At 30.7% G+C, this 19,857-nt stretch overlaps 2 protein-coding genes across 3 annotated transcripts; one reads left to right on the top strand and one right to left on the bottom strand.

The window, feature by feature from the left end:
• Positions 1 to 1,779: 1,779 nt before the first annotated feature.
• LOC113872088 (cysteine and histidine-rich domain-containing protein RAR1) lies at positions 1,780 to 6,863 on the bottom strand. Of its 2 annotated transcripts, XM_027509341.1 has the most exons (7): positions 6,686 to 6,863; positions 6,546 to 6,651; positions 4,225 to 4,227; positions 4,039 to 4,121; positions 2,722 to 2,873; positions 2,364 to 2,605; positions 1,941 to 2,238 (listed from the first exon to the last, which is right to left on the bottom strand). In XM_027509341.1, exons 2-7 carry the CDS (start codon positions 6,642 to 6,644, stop codon positions 2,143 to 2,145), a joined length of 675 nt encoding a protein of 224 aa, XP_027365142.1. In that variant the 5' UTR covers positions 6,645 to 6,651; positions 6,686 to 6,863; the 3' UTR covers positions 1,941 to 2,142. The 2 variants fall into 2 exon arrangements, with proteins under 2 accessions (XP_027365141.1, XP_027365142.1); XM_027509340.1 differs by having other exon boundaries at positions 1,780 to 2,238; positions 6,546 to 6,863.
• A 10,267-nt stretch (positions 6,864 to 17,130) lies between these two features.
• On the top strand, positions 17,131 to 19,005 carry LOC113873772 (xyloglucan galactosyltransferase XLT2). Its single transcript, XM_027512078.1, has one exon. The coding sequence runs from the start codon at positions 17,341 to 17,343 to the stop codon at positions 18,823 to 18,825; it is 1,485 nt and encodes a 494-aa protein (XP_027367879.1). The 5' UTR covers positions 17,131 to 17,340; the 3' UTR covers positions 18,826 to 19,005.
• Positions 19,006 to 19,857: the final 852 nt, after the last annotated feature.

Raw genomic sequence — 19,857 nt, 5'->3', positions numbered from 1 at the left:
TAGAAGAAGACCAATTCCTCCACTGTTAGAAAGCAAATAGAATTGCAGACGTCAATTCCCAAAATGTGGTTTTCAAACAGAGTATTTGTTTTGTTTGTTTATTTTAAACTTATAATAATGGCCGCAGATGTAGTTGAGACATAAAGGGGAGCGAATAGAAAGTGATTGATAATTGATTGTACACATCATAGGACCCGTGAAGCCCATGCCCCTCTCAACTGCATGCAACTGATGCTGTTTTTGTATAATCATAATGTGATGTGAAGCTATGATACTTTCAATGATGCCCACATATTAAATATTTCATTACACTATCATACATTGGGGGCCCATAGAGGTGGAGCATACATGATTACATATTAATATTATAGTATAATTATATAATCACGTTCTAGTGTAGAATAAGACTTCAGTCCAATATTTTTCAGCACTAATTCCCTACCAATCATGGACATTTTGGGTCATGTGTAACCCACTACTTTGCCATAGCAGAAAATTTAAAATAGATTCATTTATTGTTAATTTAAAAAAATATTTTAAAATAATTTCTTTGATTTAGTTTTCAGAAAATTGCAGGCATCTCGTGTTAAAATAATTACTAATGCGACATATTTATTATATGACAAATTAATATTAAGAATAGTAATAATTTTAAAAGTAAAATAAAATTCAAAAAATAAAATTGAATAAATAATTAAAATAAAATTTAACCATATTTATAAAACAAAATTATTTAAATACAATTACCTCTAAATTAATCAAACAGGTTTTCTAAGGTAGTTAAATATATAAAACAATTAAAACAACTAACTACATAGGCTCAAAAGTCTTATTGAGTTATTGTTCAGTTTATAAAAAAGAAATTTGATTTTGTAGAATTATACTGAATGACAACTCCAACTTGCGGCATTAAAATGAAAGTTTTACACGTTTCATGTATTTTTTTAATAATGCGCTGTATATATTAATTTATTATAATGAAAGACTTTAAATTTTCAAGATTAGTTCACTGTATAAATTTCACAATTTCAATCGATATTTTATTTATGATATAACGGACTGACATTTTACACAACAGAGGGTATTTTATTTAATTTTGGTCATGGACAAGTGAGGTTAGGTGATTTGTAAAGACATAAAAGCCATAACTGTTGGGCCATCTAAAGCTGAGGAAGCCTTGCTTGTGATGCCTTCTAGGGTTTGGCGATTGGACCCAATTTCCTCCAGTAATTTATCTTTCTTGACACACACACACACACACACACAAAACTGATAATTTAGCTTTGACACTGACCAAAGGAGAAACGAAATGTATTTTTGTTTTGAAATTCAAGACATGTTATTTACAATATGAAATTTAAAATAAGGTAATGTTACACAAACATTTCACATAACTAACTGTATTATTTTGAATAACATTAAACAAATCCCTATATGTAAAAAATATTACCCGAATTGATATGTAATAAAAAATTATCTTCTTGGCTTTACAAAACCCTATATATAACCCAATAAATGTTAATATATGATTTTCTCACATGCCATGGTTACAAGTACTGAACTTACATAAAAAATACATTGCGTTTTGAGATAAAGTTTATGTTGAATTTTAATTTAATTAATATTTTTGTGATATTTTTAATTAAGATATTTAAAAAACTTTAATTTAATTAAAAAAAAGTCTAAATATATACAGATATTTGTAAAGCTCAACTATAGACACTAAAATTATTACCCATATAAATCCATGCTCAAATACGTTTCTCAGATGCAAATATAAAAATGAAAAATATTATATCTTATCCAAATCATACTCATTGCCATATTTTAAAAATAACCTATAGATAGTTTAACATCTTTCAACATTAGCTGGGTCCAAACTTGAAAAAGAAAATTGCAATATTCAAGGAACACATGACAAAAAATTCAGGTCCTACAGTATCACAATAATCATCCTTATGAAGTGACTTTCAGCAAATTAACTATAGAGGTTGACCAATTGAAAGGGAATGAAGTTGATGAAAAAGAGGAGACAATGTTTTGTTCTAATTAAGCAATGACCCGAATACAGTATCAATCAACAGCACCTTTTCCATTTCAGTGACTGCAAGAAAATAACCCCTCCTTTGGTGTCTTCATTGATCAGGACTCGGGATCAGCATTATGCCATCCCTTTGAGCAAGGAGGAATACTCATAAACTCATCAAATTCTTTCACATGAATGTCACAGCACTTCCACTGCAAGATAATGTGAGGAAGGGAAAATAAATGTAGTTCTCAGAACCATATCACAGCTACAGGCATTATTTCATTAAAGAAATAAAAATGAACTAAGCACATTCAGTGGAATATTCAATACTGACCCCTCTCATCCGGTCATGAAAGACGGCAGGGCCAGGATGGTAGCTGCAAGCAGTGTCATGATTATCCTTTTCCTTGAATGTTTGACCGCATCCTTTATTTTTACATACCTGGGGCTCATTTATATCAACTATCTTCTTTGGAGGTTTTGGAGCTTGAACACTTGAATTGTTAACAGCAGAGGCGTCTCCAGCAAGATTTACGGATTTGTCTCCAACAATATTTACAGGTTTGCTTTGGGAACCTGAAAATACAAGTGGTACACGAGAAGAAAATTTAGCTTTGGAAGTATGAAATGGGGATTACTCAAAAAATATCTAAGGACTCGAGACAGAGTCAATAGCAGATGCATATGAATACCATGATCAGAGCAAAAGAAACCCTGCCGACACCTTGAACAAGAGTCCTTAGAAGATGCATTGGTTGAAGGAGTTACAGTTGGAGGGGGCATGGTGCTCTTCTTAACAGGTGCAGCTACTTGTTTCTCTGTTGTATGTTTTCCTGTCATACATCTTGATTACAAAGAAAAGAAAAACTTCAATCAACAAATGCAAGGAACATTAAAATAAAATGAAAATGAATAGAATAGTATAGTTAGTTTTTTCTATATATATTCCCAGGATAGCTGTTTAATCACTAGCATCATGAAAACTAATAAACCAACATTTGCAAAGCTGAACCGCTCTCTATGCTCATTACAGAAATTAAGATCTAATACTAAAAAGGTCTGGCAGATACAAATTTACACACAAGCCAGGAAGCACGGACGTGGCAAGACAGTTGTTGTACTGGTGTCAGACACATGTCAAATAGGAATAGATCAATGACACACTCCAATACATGTCCTATTAATTACTAGTAGTTTTAGTGAATATTTAAGATGAGATAATACATTAACTTCTGTAATGATTTTAATATATTATATTTTTTTTAATTTATGTTAGATCAAAGTTTATATGAGATATTTTATTTTGCTATTCAAATATGTTTTTTTTTTCTTGACATAACGTATCCTAGTCTTGTCGCATTCTATTTTTTTCAAATGTGCCACGTCACCATATTTGTATCATGTTGTATCCATATCTCATGTTGTGTACATGCTTCCTTGGACACAAGCATAATCATCTACAGTATATAATCAAGATATTCTGAGGAGCAGCAGATAATTTCACTTGCAAATGTTGTAAGAAAATTTAACAAGGGTTATTGCTAGGCGGATTCCCTCTTCTAATTTCTAAATCATTAATCTTATTACATTTAGAATTTAGAAAACCATATTTTCCTCAGTGAGGAGCATTTTACCTCCACAAGTACCTTCAGAGTATGAATTGGCAATGAAGATTGAACTCTTAACTATACAAATGATAACAAACATTAGAGATTATAAATACATTTCATTATTCTTGAAACGGGGTGGTGATTTCACTATGTAAATTTGTAAAGGAAATCAACCCATGCAGAAGTGGTAAATAAAGTCTATGCAAATTAGCGTAAAACATCCAAAATCCACCATACAAAATTTGACAACCTAACTCATCACTATGTTCCTTTTGCTTTCTCCGTAACAGAAAGTAAACTCCATGATTTATTAATAGATTATAATTCTACTAAAAAAAGTGAACTCTTCAATATTTGCAAAATAGGAGACTAGAAAAAGAAACAGAGAATATCTCTCACCCTGGAATTTGCAAAAACAAGCTAAAATCGTGACTTCTTTTCTTACAGCAACTCCATTCTTTCATCCCATCATGAAATATAGGCTGGAAATTAAAGTGAAAGCGTAATCAATTGCAAAAAAACTGATAACTAATCTTCATACAAAAGGAAACATTGTGAAAAAATAGATTAATAGGCAGGACTTACTCCCTGAACAAATGAAGATGCCCCAGTATTAAATCCAAGTCCCAAACATGCCAGATGGAAAGTGACTCAGTAAGATCCCATAAGATGCCATGTCATAAGTCATCACAATGATGTACCAATGAATAAGAAGTTTTACCAAGTTCAAGTATGCACTTAGTGATGATATTAGCAAAAATAATGATGTTAAAGTGTTCATAGAACATCAATGCACAAACAAAATTTTAATCAGGAGAGTTCGAGAATAATTTCTCAAAAGCTAAACAGTATGGATGGAATACTTGTTTTAAGAAAGTATACAGGACATCGAAACAATTAATTCACTAAATTCATACAAAATCTGGAAAGAATCCATAACAATATAATGTACAATAAGGCCACTAAACAGAATCCTCAAATGGAACCAACTTTTTGGTCTAAGCATCTGACAGGGATAACAAACTAAGAACCATTTTTAAGATAAAATAGATCTTTCTGCAAGAGCTGCTCATTCTTGAATCCATACAGTGCACGCCTAATCAACTATGCCTGTAGGTAAAAATACAGTGCACGCCTAATCAACTATAACCAAATAACATAAAGATTCCAAGGGAATAAGCAATAAGCATACTAGGTACTCAGTATATAGATTTAATAAAATGGAAAATAAACCACACATAAAGAAAAATAGAATCAATTTTACCAATTATTAGGAAAAAAATACAACATAATGATGAAGGGTTGACTATTGACAAGTAGAAATTATCGAGCACTATGACAAAGTTTATTTTTTTGGCACATAATAATCCAACAAAACTACAAGATCATTAATAAATTCTTAACATTGGGTTTGCGCCCATTACCGCAAAGATCACAAAAAGTCAGAATTATGGTGCCAAGCAGTGTTTTAAACTTCGTGTTTTAAATTGTGGAACCGCATGATTTTGAGATTTTTTGGTGCCCTTGCAATCCAGAACACAAGCAGGCTTGTACTCCAGTGGAATCGTCGAGTTTGAGCGTGAAATCATGAGCTTGGATCAACTTGCATGATTCCATGAAAACGCAGGCACCAGAAGGGGTTTCTTGACTCAATTGACAACCCTTTTTGAAAAATATATATAATCTCCCAATTGGATACAAAGCCCTCTCCCATTCACAAACAAAGTTCTTGGTGACTCTTCCTTTCCAAAGACCCCAACCAAAACCCCCTGTTCTCTCAATTCTCACCTTTTCGCTTTGGTTTGAGGCTCAGAAGAGAGAAGTTTCTCTTCTCTCACATCAAGTGCCCCTCCTCCTCTCTTCTCTGTTTCTGATTTTTTGTTTTTTATATGATAAACTTAAGTGAGTAATTATGACTTATGGGTCGTTTCGGACGTTATGCTTACGAATTTTCAGTTTTAATGAATATGATTTTGAGGTTATTTTCATTATCTACATTATTTTCTATGCGTTTGTATATGTTTAAATATAATTTTGCATTTTTAGTAAAATCTTATCATCCATGTCATGTTTCTACATTTACAATCTTTCATCCCCTTCACAATCCCCCAAAAATATCGATTTTGACAATATTGGTGCCAAGTGTCCTCACCCTAAAGTGTTAGTTAGAATTCCCTTCCCAAGTTCTTGGACCTATACATGTGTATGTGTGCACTTTCAATCAGGACCTAAGAGAGTGAAAGACCAGGAAAATGATTTTCGGTGTCTCAAATAACTTAAGTCATTTGTCAACCTAAATCATTTTGTTCAGTGATTCTATGGATCCTTGGCCAAAGTACTAAATGTACTAGTCTCGGTCTCCCTGGCCATACGTGTGTCACTGAGCTGAAATACCATATCTCAATACTTTCAAAATAATAGATGTGAGTAATCCATTTTAGAGAGAAAAGTGAAAAATCTCAACCGTTATTGAGAAAATCAAAGGAGTAAATTTCAAGAAATCCAGTTCAGAATTTATTATGCATGTGAATATCATATCAGATGATATCATGAGTAGGCAATATCTTCCATTTGATTTTTCCATCAATGATGCAGATTTCTTACTTTTTCCTCTAAATTGAACTTTCACTAAGCCAAATCCCGCAGGAACAGGCACAAACTTAAACAAAACCAAGATCTCAAATCACTGAGATAACAAATACAATATAAAAGTTGCAAGAACAGAGTTGAACGCTGCCCAATTTACAGAAAGATCAATTAATTCAATAACGATGCAAAAAGTGGGCATTTGAAAAGTGAAAGGCTTGAAGTGAAGGGGGAAGAACACATGCGTGAAAAAGGTGGAAACTTGGGTACATGTGGGTACATGGGTGTGTGTATTTGAGAGAGAGAGAGAGAGAGAGTACCGAATGATGGTATCGACAAGAACCTTCAGTATTGTCGTCCTCGGAGAACATAGTGTCGCACCCAATTCTCTGGCATCGAACTTTAACTCCCATCTCCATTCTCAAAATCGACACGATCACTGTCGTTTTGTCTTAGACAGTTTCAGGTTCAAGCACAATGGAAAACCTGGAGCGTTATTGTTGTGGTTTTATTTATCAGACTCGCCAAACTCAAACGGGTTGGGCTTTGAAGCTGTTCAGGTAAAATAAATAACGAAAAAAAAAAAACAGATTCTTCTCAGTTTCCACTCCAACTTCCAGCAGGTTCCAGTCTGAGTAAGCATGTAAATCATGCCAACAGTAGTTTCAATTATAAAAAAAAAAAAATGGTGACTTTCGAATTTATTATTTTCAAAATTTAAAAAAAAAAATTGTTAACATCGACAGCTAGGAATGAGGATTTAGAAATTTAGGGAAGAAGATAAATAATTAATAATAATAAAATTTTATTAGAAAGAGAAATATTTATTATAATTTTATAATTTTAATATAATAATTATATAATTTTTTTATAAAAAAATATTTATAAATATTTAAACTCAATTTTAAAAATTAAAGTTAGTAAAATTCATATTTTAAAAATATTAAATTAATAAAATATTATTTTTAAATTGATCGGAGGCGTTTGAATTTGATTAAAACAATTAAGCTTGAACTTTCACTTGATTAGATAACTATTTCACTTTATCATGTCTTTTCTTTCACTCATTTACATAAATTTACGATTTCTTTACCTTTACCTTGAGTTATGATAAAATAAATAATAATAATAATAATAATAAATAAAGCATTTTTTGTAAACGGTGGAAATAAAACATGGATTAGGTTTTATGTATTTTCTCAATAATTTAAAACTCGTTTGGAATTGTGAATATTTATGCCGGTGAAGATTTAAGAGTTGAGCAAAGCTTCCATACAAAATTTTGAACCTTCGTAATGCAAAAAAACAAACTTTGGAGTTCAAGTAATGTTGCATCATTGAAATAAATATTTATCAAAATGCTGCATGTAAATCAAATGCTCGGGGATTAATCTTCTTAATAATTTTTTTGTAAAACCTATTTTAGTTACTTGTATGATGCATATTTGAGTGGATCGAGACTGCTTTTCCAATTTGGACAAGTACGTTTTTTTCAACAATGACATGAGTCTAGCTATGGGCTTGTGGCCTCCACTGCATCAGGCCCATCAATAAATGCTGTGTGCTGGGTATGGGTAATATATAGTCACGCTATTGGGCTAAGCTCATTTTCAGGATAATGAACAACTAATGGATTAAAAATGCATTTCATCTATCTTGACCAAAAATTTGCTAAGTATGGAAGCATTTATTGACAAAAAATAAAAATAAAAATATCAAGTTTTCCTACAAAATTTTCCATCTGTCATGAGCAGCGTTTCTGGAACCTTACTGATTTTGAACCAGCGAGGAGCGATTATCGAGATTTTTTTAAGTTTGTATGGGAGTTGATCAGATGAACATGTGTTTTGTAAATTATTATTATTATTATAAAAAAACGTATTTCCTTTAAAAAATAAAAAAATCGAATTTTCAACTCATAAATATACAAATATGTAATATAAACGATTCATCACATATTTATAATATTTTATTTTTTGTTATTTTTTTTGTATAATTGAAACATGCAACACAATGATAAGAATCGTGTTCTTGGTTGGGGGAAGCCAAACACAATAAATTGTTAGCAAGCTCGGTACCTATAGATGCTGGCCACCGGCCTCTGACTCCCTCGCAACAATAAATTTATTTTTAAAGATTATATATATTAAATCTTCTTTAATTTATGACGTTTTAGTTTTTAGACAAAACAAAACTACTAATTTTTTTAACATATTTTTAAACTTATTTGATATTTGACTATTTAATATGAGCAATCTATTAAACAAAGATTGAGTAAAAAGTAAGTTCATTCATATTATTTTAAAAATAAAAAATGATATACAACTATAAGATTCATATAAGCTTTAAAAAAAATACTATTAATAAAGATAAAACTTTCTTCAATAATAAAAAATATTTATATAATTATAAGACTATAAAAAATTATAAAATAAAAATTAAATTGTTTAAATAAGTAGCTCTTAAAAGTTTTGAACAACATTAATTACACCTGTTGATAAACGAAACAGTAACAATGATATTATAAATGCAAAGTTTTTTGAGGTACAGTATTATAAATACTAGGTTTGATGGTTGTTCGCTTTGATCTGAATTGTCCAACACAGTTATATTATTTATTAGTTTATTAACTTTGCTGTTATTGTTTGCCGCATTTCCCTTAAATTAAGGCCTTTTATTTGGACGGTTAACGAGATCGAATGTAACCATGACTTTGATTAAATTGCCTGGCCCTAATATCATGCGCCGAGGAGATTAAACTACCAATTTGAATAACCAACCCAAACATTTAATAATAAACTCTCATAGATTCAAAGTGAACATTGATGTATAAAGTTTCAATAATTTCTCGCCTAAATAACGTAGCACTTTATAGATATCATATTCTTATCTTTAGAAATAAAATAAAATTTTAGGTTAAAAACTCGTCCATAAAAAAAATGCTAGAAATTTAGTCCCACCACACTGTGGTATGTGATTTTTTTTTTCTCAATCTCTGTACTTTAATTTATGCACAATTTTAATCTATTTATTTTTAATTGTTTGTATTTATTTTTTAATTTTTAAATTAAGTTTCGTATGTGAAATTTTTTTAAATAATTAACAAATATATAATAGAGCCATGCATTATTGATTTTTATAAACTAATAAAAATTATATAAAATAATAAATGAAATGCATAAAAGATGATAAAAATTATTCAATTATTTTATATTTTTGAAATTTTATTTAAGTTGATAATATATTAACTTTATTAGTTTTTAGATAAAATCTAATTTAAATATTTAAAAATATAAAAAATTAAATATGTACAATCAAAATTAGAAAAAAAAAACTAGAATAATACGCAAATTAATATGGAGACTGAAATTGTAATTAAAAAAAGTTATGGAATACATTAGTGGGGGATTTTTTTTTTAAAATCGACATAAGCGGGGACCTAGATGCATTTCACAAGACAGAAAGTAAATGGGTCTCACCCAGATGGGTTTCGGATTTTCACTTTTTAAAAATTTGTCTTACTGGAAAAGAATAATTTGCCCCATTTTTCTCATATGCGAACTCATCGATCAGTGTAGAAATCTAAATTACAAAACTCCATTTTAGATTTAAAAAATCTTAAAAGATTAGTTGAATTGATAAAGATTATCTTACTTTTAATTTATAAATACACTATCATGCCTAATTTTGGTTAAAGAAAAATTAAGTTTTTAAAAAAATAACTTAAAGAGATTTTACTATTAATTTTTTTGTAAAGACTATTTTTTGGTAAAGTATTTTTTTTTTTGGTTTTATATGAAAATCCAGAAGACATGTACAACAAAATGAAACTGAAAAATAAATAACTGTGTGAAAAAAAAACATTAAAAGATCAATTCATTGTCAAAATAATAATTCAAATTTCATCATATATGATTATTTGGAAAGAAAATATATATAATAATTGTATAACATTATTTGATGCCAATGATGACGACTTGAACACCCTGTACCTCCAACTCATTCACGACATGCTAATGGAAAATTAAAAAGAAACCGAGGGATCAATCCAAGAACAAAACCCAATAGGGTGCTGCTACCTTGCATTTCAAATTCAAAGTTCAAAAGTTGTTGAAAGCAAATAAAGCGCGTTTTGTCTGCTCTAACAGTAATTAGCAGTTTGCTTAGACCCGCAACCTACCCATCTACCAAAACCATGAAAGCGGATTTGGAATTTTTCATATTCAAAGGATGTAGGTTTGTTTTTTTTTTTTTAATGAACTGGAAAATAGCTGGCTTGCTGGAAAAGTTGGACTAATTTTTATTTTCATCCAAGACAAAATACGATGTTCTGTTATGTTGTGATGGATGAAAATGACTTTTTCTTAGATCGCTTCCGGAAACGTTGTTAATCTTTTGTAGTACAAAAGGATAGAATAAACTTTACAGAATGGTCATAAATATATTTAATGTTCCAGGTATTTTTTTACAGAATAATATATATATATATATATATATATATATATATATATATATAATGTTTTTTTGCTTTAGTCTCATTTTTTGATTTTTTTTTATTTTCATAATTCTTATTAATGTAACTTTATTTAAAAAATGTCATATAATAACTTGTCCAAATATAAAAGATTATTGAGAGAGATATATGACAAGATTTGTGATAAAAACAAGCGCAAAACTGAGGATTTAGATCACTATGAAACTTTAGCTCTATTAGTTAAATTCACGACTATCAGACTTCTTTTAACCACAGCATCTTATCATAATTGATATCTACATCAATTGAATGTTAGCCATGCATGCCTCCGTGAGAATATAGAGAAGGAAGTGTACATGAAATTCTCCAATTCAAAATTGAGAATATATTTAAGTTTTTTATTATTAAACCTAATTAAAAGTTCATTACAAATAATGTTAATCAACATCAAAATTGTGGTATTATGATCCAATTGAATTTTATATGTGAAAGAGATTATAGAAAAGATTTGCATACTCAAATTGTCAAAGGTTTACACCTCACAGCCAGCACAGTAACTCTTTTATGTTTGAACGGAAAGGGGTACGTGCACACGAAACGAACGCATCTTCCACTGGGAACAGCACATATGGGGGGCACCAACGTTGTCCGCTGCCCCAATGCTACGCACCGTTCAGTGCCCATGTCACCGCCGCACCTATCATTACATGTTCATGGCCAATGGACCGCGTCTAGAACCATTAATGTGATTAGAAACGACCTCGTTTTTAATTCAGCAGCACTTGTCGACGTGGGGGCCCATTAATAATACCTCCACGTAGCAGGACCCTTGACGCAAAAGGCACACTTTCTAGGCGAATCTCGATGGTCCAACATAGATACAGTGAATTTAATTAACTTTAATTATTGTGTTTTCTCTGGATTCCTAACATGATCGCATGTAACCAATGTTTTCTTTTATATTCTGCCCAACAATTTATTTTTATTTCAATCTTATCTGAGTTATCTCTCCCACTCTCTTTCATAAAAATCATCCATCATTAATTAACACTTATCATATATTCAGTTACATTTGGAAACCTAATAATAATTAAAGTTTAATTTTAATGTAATGTCATTATAAACATACACTGTATAGTAGATATAATTATAATATTTATTATACACATTTTTTTACTTAACAGTTTATATTTAAATAACAATATAAAAAGTTGGTGAAATAAAAAAGACAAAATAATATTATCTCAATATTTAAAAATGTTGATAACAAAAATTACATACTCACTTAAAAGGACTACATAACTCACAAAAACTGACAACAAAAATAAGTATTTAAGGAAATGATGCAATATACATTTTATTTTATTTTCTTACGGTCTATATTATCAATCCAAGTATATTTACAGCTTATGATGTGTGTGTTCTTGTACACATGTATACGAGTAGCGTTTGCTTGTGTATGTATCATACATATGAGGTTATACGGGCGTATTTAGTGTAAATAATTATTATTTTGAGATTATCAAAATTATAAAATTAAATATTATATCAATGATAAAAATTAAAGTTAATTAAGAATGATCACATAATAATTTAAAAAATTATGTGTATTTTTCATTATTCTTAAAAATTATTTTTTTTATGAGAATCAGCTATAATTATTACTTGAGTCATTCCCTCGCCATATATGTTGAGAAAATTAAACCTGGGGAGGGGGAAGCTTTACTTAGTATCATTTCACGTTGGCACATTTGCGATTTATTTGTTACGTTTGCGGTAAAATAAAAAAAATGCTGACTTTTTAATATAGTAGAAAGTTTTTACATTATCCGTGAAAGTTAATTAAATTCATTTTTTTTAATATATTCAATGGGTTAAAAGCTCAATTAAATTATAGAATATACATTAGACTCGTGAGAAATAAAAATGATATAATTCCAGAAAAGTAATTTTACATAATAAAGTTTGGATATTTTAAATTTCGTTTTTTAAACTGAAATGTATTTTTCATAGAAGACAGTGCACTGAGAAAATAACAATCTTCTTATAACATGTGTAATTGATGAATTTTGAAATTTTATATAATTTTATTTTTTTATACACATATGCATTCACACTTTTATATTATAATTATTCTGTTTTATTTGTTTATTTTGTAATTTAGTTTGATTTTATATTTTTAATAAAGCATATATTTAATTAGTGATGTGAAAATTTCACCAATCATCATTGAGTAAAAAAATTATTTAAAAAAATTATTTTTTAAATAGACATTAATATGTTAGAAAGTAATATTTAAACTAAAACCTGAGATAGAGACATCTATATAAAATATCATATAATATTCTAAAGAATATTTTAAATATGCTAAATATATTTTAATATTCATAGAAATATAAGTACTAATAAACATGGGTTTCAGGAAACAAAGTCTAAAAAAAAGAATTTGAATACTAAAAACCTTTAGAACAGGTCTTCGTTGCCTACCTCCATTATCTTTTAAATATAAAAAAAATATTTATTTAACTGTTAAATTATATAATATTATTTTTATAAATATGTACGAAATTTTTTTATAGTTATATAAATTTATAATTAATACTTATTCATATTTTAAAAATATACTATACATACGAAAAATTTTGTTTAAGAAGAAAAAATAAAATATATATATATAAAACTCAATCTACTTATTAAAAACTTTTAAACCAGTGCTTGAATTAGTAAAATTTATTATTTATAAAATATTATAAAGAACAAAATTACTATAATAAAGGACTCCTCTTTTAGTAACAAATTATAATTTAAAAATTAACATACAGAAGATAAAAGGTAAAATAATTTAAATATGGTAAAATATAAATAATATATAGAAATATGATGTTTTTGGTAAATTCTGAAAAATCGTCATTGGTGATCTTTGACTCTTTTACTTGCGAATATACGCAGGAATCTCTGAAAAATCTTTCAAAAAATCGTCATTGGCAATGTTTGACCAGGAAGCATCGTTCCCATGCGAAAAGTCATTGAACACTGCAATGAATCTCTGAAAAATTGTCATTGGCGATCTTTGTTCTGAAAAGCTTCTGAAAAATCGCCATTGGAGATGTTTGACCCATTAGAAATTTGTTGTCACAATGCACTATTGCTTACCATGACTATAAATCCCACTCCAGTGCAGCAATAGAAGACATGCATGAAGAAGCGAGGGAGTAAAAATGAAGGAAGAAGAAGGAGCATTCAGGGAGCATTTTGAAGGAGTGTTCTGAGTGAATGAAAGAATATTTGAGTGAAAAATACTTAAATTCAAAAACAAATTAAAATTGAAAGATTGTTAGAGATATTACATGTGATTTAAGTCAGCATATTTCAGAAAGCATCTGCAATTTAGATGTAAGTGTTTTAATTTTTATTTTAATTAAAATTTAAATTTGATTACAAATTTATTATAAATATTTATGGTAATGTAATAATTAGTGAGTAAGTAAAAATTAAGTTGCTAAATATACATTTATGGTATTATAATTAATTGTTATTATTGTATTTATGTTGATAAATAAACTTGGGGAGAAAATAATGTTAAGTAATAATTGAAAATATTTAATATAAAAAATAGAAAAGTTTGAAAAATAATTTTTTTTAGAATCAAAATAATAATTAATTTTGTATTAAATTAATTTATATTAATTTTTGTTATTTATTTTTTTGTCTTTTATTAACATATTGTAATTTATGTTAAAGTGTTATCAATTTTTTTCATATAAATTTTAGAATTACGTTAGTAAATATAATAAATTACAATATGTATTTTTAAAATTATGTTATTTTATTTTATCAACATAATATTTTGTTTACAAGTTAGTAAATATCATAATTTATAATTTGTTTTATTGTTTGTTTATAAATTTCACCTAAATTATTTGTTATTTGTATTTATTGATATTATTTTTTATAACAGGAAATTAGACTATTATGGTCCCGTCATTTATCCATAATGCCACCTAGAGAAGAAACAAATAAAATTTTACGTGATGCTGAATTTTATCAGATTTCTAAAATTTGTCATATACAAATTAACGGTCCTTTAATTAATGCACTTGTTGAACGATTTAGACCTGAAACACACACGTTTCATTTACTTTGCAAAAAATGCACAATTACATTAGAAGATGTTGGTATGTTACTTGAACTACGGGTTGATGGTCTACCAGTGATTGGGTTAACTAATCCATTTTCTGCAGTGATTCTAAACATGTGTGATGAGTTATTAAACTGTCGACTGTCAATAATGATATTGAATTATCAAAAATTAAATCAAAATGGCTTATACAACATCTTTGTTGGCTTCCTGTTAATTCCAATGCTAGAAGAGCATAATATGCACGCGGATATATACTTTGTTTATTGGGTCATGGATACAAAATTCTTGCAGTTAGTGGCACATGTAAATTACTTTCCAACATACAAGTCTCCATCTACATCAGAAAAACCTATGAAATGCAAACACAAATATAACAAATTTAAAAACTATAATTTAATTCATCAACAACATTTCTAAAAATAAGACATGCCTAAATTTGCATACTCTGGAAACTCAGTTGCATACATAGTATCAAAATTTAATGAATGCATAAAGGATGGCTCCCTAATGGATGTTGATCAATCACTGTGTTTGACAAATAGATCTCATCATGACCATTGTTATCCATATCTTTATCTTCACTCAACTCAGTGCTTCCGTATTCCCCTTCAGAGTCATAGTCAACACTTTCATTGCTAGTATTAATTTATTCTATATCTCTATTTGGTATACCGCTTGCATATGTTTCATCTGCATCTTCTTCATCAATGTTAACTGCAATGTCTTTGAAAAAAACATATAACTCAATGGCAAGAGTTTGCAGATAACGTTGTTGATGTATTTGAAACATTTGTAGAACATCAACCTCATTCATTATTGAAAGTGTTTGATATTTGTATGAAACCTTCAAATATTGATATTGAACATCTATAAACAATACTTTTCATTGCCTTTAGAAACTCAAACAATATTTTTTACTGCCTTTAAAAACTCAAATATAATATTTTCAATAAGTCAATGTAACATTTCTCCAAATGATAGATTATCTCTCGTATATGCACATGTTGTCATTTTACATCGAAATAACACACATTCACAAGTATTTGTAATAATCTCACAATTAAAATAAATCAATAAAAATACACACCTTCACAGGTATCAATAAAAGTATATAAAATTAATATTTTTTTTAACGATAAATTCATTTTTTCTATCTAAAATGTTTCTTCTCCGTTACTCAATCTAAAATTTTACTCTTGCAACTTTTAAAGAATGAAAAACTTAATATTTATAGGCAATTATCATAAAGTCTCCCTTAACGATTTTTAATTTTTTCTGATTATTTAATACCATCTAAAATTTACCAATAGTAATTTTTTTATATACTTTTAATTTTTTAGACTCTCAAAAGTTGTCACAAGTGATTTTATGTATTTTTTAAATATTTAAAACTCGCCAATGACAATTTATATATAATTTTTAATTTTCTCAAAATCATAAACATTGTCACTACCAATTTTATAAATATATAATATATTTTTTAAATATCGCCATTAACGAGTTTTTATGTGATTTGATATTTATAAATTAAAAAATGTCATTGGAGAGATTTGATCTTATATTTATGTAATAAATAAATAAAAATCATATTTTTTATTATTAAATATAAATACTGTATAAAAAAAAAACAGCCTAGCTATAAATTATATGAAACATGAACAAGTTATAGGGGAACAAAATCTTATATTAATGACACACGTAATTAACTATAAAGATGTGTGTATTATGTTTAATAACATTGATAATAATATAAATTAAACATCGTAAATAAAATAATTATATATTTTTATGTTAAGTAAATTTATAACTGAGATCATTTGTACTTTTCCCCCTTCCTTATTCAGCTTCATATGCTGAAGTTTTTTCATAAAATTGCCGTGTAACCTAAAGCTGTAAAACTGAAAATGAGAAAATTGGTAGTGGTTACATTTATTATCATTTTCTAAATTCTTATTAATCAGTATTTTAAAAGTAATAATTAATATTTTTTATTAAACTTATATGAAAGATATATATTAAAAAATGATATTAATGATATGTTAAAAATTAAGAGAATTTTACATGTTTGAATAAAAAATATTAAAAATTCTTTAATAATTTATTTTTAAGAACAACACTACACAGAAATTTGTTTGCGTTTCTTTTTTTATATATGTAGTTGTTCGCGTTTTTAATGAAGGGAAAACGAGAACCAATCAGTGAGAGTTTTCAACAGTAATCAGTAGAAAACCACCGCAGAAATTACAGGGGAAAACGGAGGCATAACAGTTGCAACAGAAATCGCCACGCGTCCCCTAATCAGTGAATCCCTTGTCGGTTGCTCTTCGCAGACGGTAGAGGCAGTGGACACGTGTCAGGACGCTCATAATCCTCTTCTCTATCCCCAGTCCCTACACACCCCATCTTCACACAACCCAACCTTTAAACACTTTCATTACGCACCCACTCATACCCAATCCCCCATTTTCCGGTTCACTTTCGCCGGGAAATCCTATTTCTCATGCTTTCCAATTCAGTTCAACACTCGCCGGAATCCCAACCCAGTAAAACACTTCACTCCAAAACTTCCATCACTATTGCTCTCACTTCCATTCTCCAACCACTTCTCTCCCCTCAAAACCCTCGCTCATGGATTCTCTTCACACTCCTCTTCATCCAGATCCTCCTCCTCTGCAACCTCCGTAGCTTCCCCTCCACAATTTCCCTCTCCCACCACCACTTTCCCACTCCCCTCACCGCCCTCCACGACTCTTCCCCCGCCGTCCACCACCACGGCCAATGCAGCTCCGGCAAAGTTTTCGTCTACGACCTTCCTGCAACCTTCAACCGAGAAATTCTCCAAAATTGCGACAATCTCAATCCCTGGAGTTCCCGCTGCGATGCCCTCTCCAACGATGGTTTCGGCCGGAGCGCCACCGTGGTCGCCGGAATCGTGCCAGAGGATCTTCTCCCGGCGTGGCATTGGACGGACCAGTTCGTCTCCGAAATCATCTTCCACAACCGCATAATGAACCACAAGTGCAGAGTCACAGAGCCAGAGTCCGCTACGGCGTTCTACATTCCGTTCTACGCTGGACTCGCGGTGGGGCAGTATCTGTGGTTCAACTCCACCGCAGAGGATCGCGATCGCCACTGCGACATGATGCTGCGCTGGGTTCAGGAACAACCGTTCTACAAAAGATCAAACGGTTGGGACCACTTCATTACCATGGGGCGCATCACATGGGATTTTCGGCGCTCTAAGGATGAGGATTGGGGTTCTAGCTGCATCCATAAGCCAGGAATAAGGAACATCACGCGCCTTCTCATCGAGCGTAACCCTTGGGACTATTTTGACGTCGGTGTTCCCTACCCCACCGGATTCCACCCCCGCTCCATCTCTGATGTCACGCGCTGGCAGAGCTTCGTCCGCGAGCGCCGCCGCCACGCGCTCTTCTGCTTCGCCGGCGCGCCTCGTCGCGCGTTCCGTAACGACTTCAGGGGAGTTCTACTGAGTCAGTGCCGCGACTCGGCCGGGTCGTGCCGCGCCGTGAATTGCACCGGGACTCGGTGCTCGAACGGCACGTCGGCGATCCTCGAAACGTTTCTGGACTCGGAGTTCTGCTTGCAACCGAGAGGAGATAGCTTCACGCGCCGCTCGATTTTCGATTGCATGGTGGCCGGTTCGATTCCAGTTTTTTTCTGGCGGCGAACCGCGTATTGGCAGTACCAATGGTTCTTGCCGGATGAATCGGAGAGTTACTCGGTTTTCATAGACCGGAATGCGGTGAAGAATGGGACTTCGGTGAAAACCGTTCTCGAGAGTTTCAGCAAGGAGGAAGTGAGGAAAATGAGGGAGAAAGTGATCGAGTACATTCCGAGGTTGGTTTATGCGAAACCTAAACAAGGTTTGGAAAGTGTGAATGATGCATTTGATGTTGCCATTGAAGGGGTGCTAAGAAGGTTTAAGGATCAGCAAGAACCGGAGTTTCATAAGTGGAAATAACTAAGCCTGGGATTAGATTTAGAAAGTACAAATTAATAAAAATATACTATATATTTGTTTCGCATAAATTTGGTAGGTTAGTTTTTTTTCTTACAAGGCATATAATTTATAGATGTACAATGTGATGTATCATATCGATATTGTGATATTTTTTACTACGATGGACATTGATGTTTATTGTTTCAGAATACTTAATCGTGTCAATTTTATCAGAAATCAATTCAATATCATAGACACCCAAGATTACTTGCATAAATTTTTAAATGATTGCATGTAATCCGGTCCAACTCACGTACCAAATGGCATACCATTACGTCGCTACGAAAATGCTGTTACTGGCTATGGATTGGTGGCCCTCGCTGATCCATATCTTTCTAACAATACTCTGACTTCACACTGCTGCTTCAGGGTTTCACTCTATTTTTCTGTGCAATCATGGGATAGGGGAAATAGACACAACATGAACATGACAGAAAAAATCGCATTATAAAAACTACGTCTTGGATATGTGTTGTTATCTGTTGTTGCTAATGATTTTGGTGAGCTTTCAGGAAGTGTATGTGCGTAACAATAATGAACTTTGTCTGCTACTTGTATATATTGTATATTATTATCTGTTACTATTATTTTTGGGAGGAAAGAACAATGTATCGCATTTCTTATGCAATGATAAAATTTTGTATGCTATCTTTAATACACTTGCCTAATTGCATCAGTTTCACCTTATAGCAAATGAAGCAATGATTAAGAGCTTAAAAGGTACGCGATGAGGAGCCAGTTGAGTGCCTGTGAGTGGATCGAGGGAAAACTCAATTGCCAATCCCGTTTCCAACTCTTATTACCGTGTTACTATTATAGTTTGATTGGTTCATGTGGAATAGATGCATACCGCCGCAAGGTATGAACACAAAAGGTTAAAATTTGTGCCTTCCAATATAAAAGGAAGGGTTTTGAAAGATGGTGCCTTTATCAAATTGGGGAATCTATTCAATTTCTTCGGTGACCTTGTGGGCCTTCGAAGGGTTAATGAAG

The sequence above is a fragment of the Abrus precatorius genome, unplaced genomic scaffold (assembly GCF_003935025.1).
Source record: "Abrus precatorius isolate BTA unplaced genomic scaffold, Abrus_2018 Scaffold7, whole genome shotgun sequence".
NCBI classification, from domain to species: Eukaryota; Viridiplantae; Streptophyta; class Magnoliopsida; order Fabales; family Fabaceae; genus Abrus; species Abrus precatorius.
The sequence above is the reverse complement of the archived record's forward strand: the minus strand, read 5'-3'. Positions and strand labels throughout refer to the sequence as shown.

Excerpts from the sequence above, each read along its gene's own strand:
- LOC113872088 (XM_027509340.1), bottom strand. The coding sequence starts at position 6,644 with ATGGAGATGGGAGTTAAAGTTCGATGCCAGAGAATTGGGTGCGACACT. Across the intron at positions 2,606-2,721 it reads TTTCTTTTGCTCTGATCATG|GTTCCCAAAGCAAACCTGTA; the intron begins GTATTCATATGC and ends TTGTATTTTCAG. Across the intron at positions 2,239-2,363 it reads TTCATGACCGGATGAGAGGG|TGGAAGTGCTGTGACATTCA; the intron begins GTCAGTATTGAA and ends ATTATCTTGCAG.
- LOC113873772 (XM_027512078.1), top strand. The coding sequence starts at position 17,341 with ATGCTTTCCAATTCAGTTCAACACTCGCCGGAATCCCAACCCAGTAAA.